This window comes from Theobroma cacao, chromosome 8, assembly GCF_053813885.1.
Source record: "Theobroma cacao isolate CCN51 chromosome 8, ASM5381388v1, whole genome shotgun sequence".
NCBI classification, from domain to species: Eukaryota; Viridiplantae; Streptophyta; class Magnoliopsida; order Malvales; family Malvaceae; genus Theobroma; species Theobroma cacao.
This window is the reverse complement of record NC_142646.1, coordinates 11,756,713-11,759,333: the sequence shown is the minus strand read 5'-3', so window position 1 is coordinate 11,759,333 and position 2,621 is coordinate 11,756,713. Positions and strand designations below refer to the sequence as shown.

Below are 2,621 nucleotides of genomic sequence, written 5' to 3'. Positions count from 1 at the left end.
CATCAATTCAAATGAAAGCTCACTTTCGAATAGACTTCCCGTGTGTGTGAATAATCTCTTACAAAGAATATCATGCAATTCAGATTGGTTTATACTAAGTTCAAGTATAAATTAGTACTAGGATTCCATAAGTTTGCTTTCATCTCTCTCCACTAATGTAGACTAACACTTATTCAAAGATCAGTAGGTCTTTATTATGCTTATAATATAAGGCTATGGTTAGGGTATGGTCAAGAATATATTTAGGCTCAAGTTCCCCTTAAGCACTTAATCAATCTAAGACCTATAAAGAGCTCAAAAAAAATTTTTTTTATAACACTCCCAAACTTGAAATAAATGTTCCTTTGTACAACACAATTTATTGTTATTTTTCTTTTTTTTTTTCTTTATTTTTTCAAAACATTCCCAAACTTATTGTTGACAATTATGAACAAGGGGTAAATTTCTAACACCCATCATTTTTTTTCTTTTTTTCATTAATCCACCATTCTCCCATAATTTAACTTTAAACTCAAGATACTTCCTAGAAAGATCAAAATACTTGAGGGTGAAAGGTTCAAAATTGGAAATATATAAAAAGGCTTAAGCTAGTATGTAGTTACAAAGAAAAGGAAAAATAGGCTCAAAAGGGGTTACTAAGGATAAATAAATAACAGGATAAGCTCAAAAAGGCTCAAACAGTCTAAAGATGGCCTAAATCATCTCCTATCTAGATGTTATCAAAGATTTTACCTCAAAAGATAATCAAACAAATTCTAGAATCCTTAACTTCACCATACTTTTATTAAAATAAGCTTTTTCTAAATCACATGAAAATTTGAGTAAAAAAATAGTGTTCAAATTATTGGAAGTCACATTCTACAATGAAACAATCACAAGAATATCAACACAAATGTAAATCATATCCATATTCTTCTCAAAACTTAAAATCATAAAATAATCAAAATATCATCCTAGGATAGGGGAAATTCATAGACAATGTGTCAACTTATCTCTAAATTTTTGTTTTAATTTTAAATTATTTTTAATATAAAAGCTAAAAATTAAAGCAACTAAACATGCAAAATAATAAAATAAAGATAAGCAAATAAAGATAAATAAAGACCAACAACTCAAAAATAAATACACCCCCCAAACTTAAAAATAAACATTGTTCCCAATGTTTAAAGAAAAGGAACAATAAAAATAAAATAAAGAAAAAAGAAATGAAAACTCCCTCTTTCACAGCAGCCACAATAGTAAAGCGGTCTCGATATCCTCTTCCTCCTCCTCATCATCAACTCCAGTAAAAATGGTGGGATCATCTGCAAAACATGGCAAGCAACCATAAATAAGGGGGTTTTGTTTTTTTTTTAACTTATTTTTTATTTTTTTGTAAGGCACCGTGGCACACCCTATGGGTGCCACAGCGTCACGAGGTTTGTTCCCTACGTCATGCCTTCTCTAGAGAGCTGTAGCACTCCCCTTGTGGAGCTGTGGCACTAAAGTACCCACAATTTAACGGACCATGTAACTCCAGGCACTGCAGCGCTCTTGCCCACTTTTTTTTTAGGGAAGAGGAACCTCCCAAAAGATAAAAAAAAAAGAAAATGATTGTAATAAATAATAAATACATAAAAGAAAAATAGATTAAAAGAAGTAAATTGAGCTAAAAAACTTAGGTTGCCTCCCAAGAAGCGCATTTTTTAGACACTAGCTTGACTATAACACCCCTTTTGTAGTTCTTCATCCTCGGAATACGGCTTGAGCGTCAGTCCATTAACAATGAATGTGCCAATATCCTCACTATAAATCTCTATTATTCCACAATGATAAGCCTTTACCACTTTGAAAGGACCCCACCATTTTGCTTTGCGTTTCCATGGAAAAAGCATGAAGTATGATCGAGAAAGTAACGTTACTTTTTGTCCAACCTCGAAAGGATAATTAGATGGTGGTGGAGAATGCTCCTTCTATGACTACTTGGGTTTAACATGTAGAAGTGGTGGTTTAAACTCCAAGATTGGTACTTGCTCACTTGTCGGTGAAAAAATAGGTTCACTTTTGCCTTTATCAACTAACTCCACTATATAGCAATAATCTTTAGAGGTAGGATGTTTACTTGCATTAAAAGTATTAAACTCGACTACCTCCCTTCCAACTCTAAAAGTTATCTTGCCTTCCTTCACATCAATGATTACACTTGCAGTAGCCAAGAATGGTCATCCCAAGATTAAAGGAATTTCCACATCTTCTTCCATCTCAAGTACAATGAAGTCCATTAGAATGTAGAGTTGCCCAACTTTAACCAACACATCCTCAATAATCCTAATAGGGTACCTAATTGTTTTGTTTGCTAATTGCAAAGAATTTGTAGTAGGTTGTATTTCATTTAATCCAAATTTCTCAGCAATTGACAAAGGCATGATTGAAACACCAACACCCAAATCACACAAAGCTTTAGTAAATTTAAATTTACCAATAGTACAAGGGATAGAAAAACTCTCTAGATCCTTAAGCTTTGGTAGAACCTTGTTTTGAATTATTACACCACACTCCTCAATAAGTGTAACTATTTCAAAGTCTTCTAGCTTCCTCTTTTTGGTTAGCATGTCTTTCACGAATTTAACGTAGCTTGGCAT

The 2,621-nt window shown here is 32.7% G+C and overlaps 1 protein-coding gene across 1 annotated transcript; it reads right to left on the bottom strand.

Annotated features, from left to right (window-relative positions):
- Positions 1 to 2,201: 2,201 nt before the first annotated feature.
- Positions 2,202 to 2,621, bottom strand: LOC148761196 (uncharacterized). The gene has a single exon (XM_088809263.1). It carries the CDS (start codon positions 2,619 to 2,621, stop codon positions 2,202 to 2,204), a length of 420 nt encoding a protein of 139 aa, XP_088665389.1.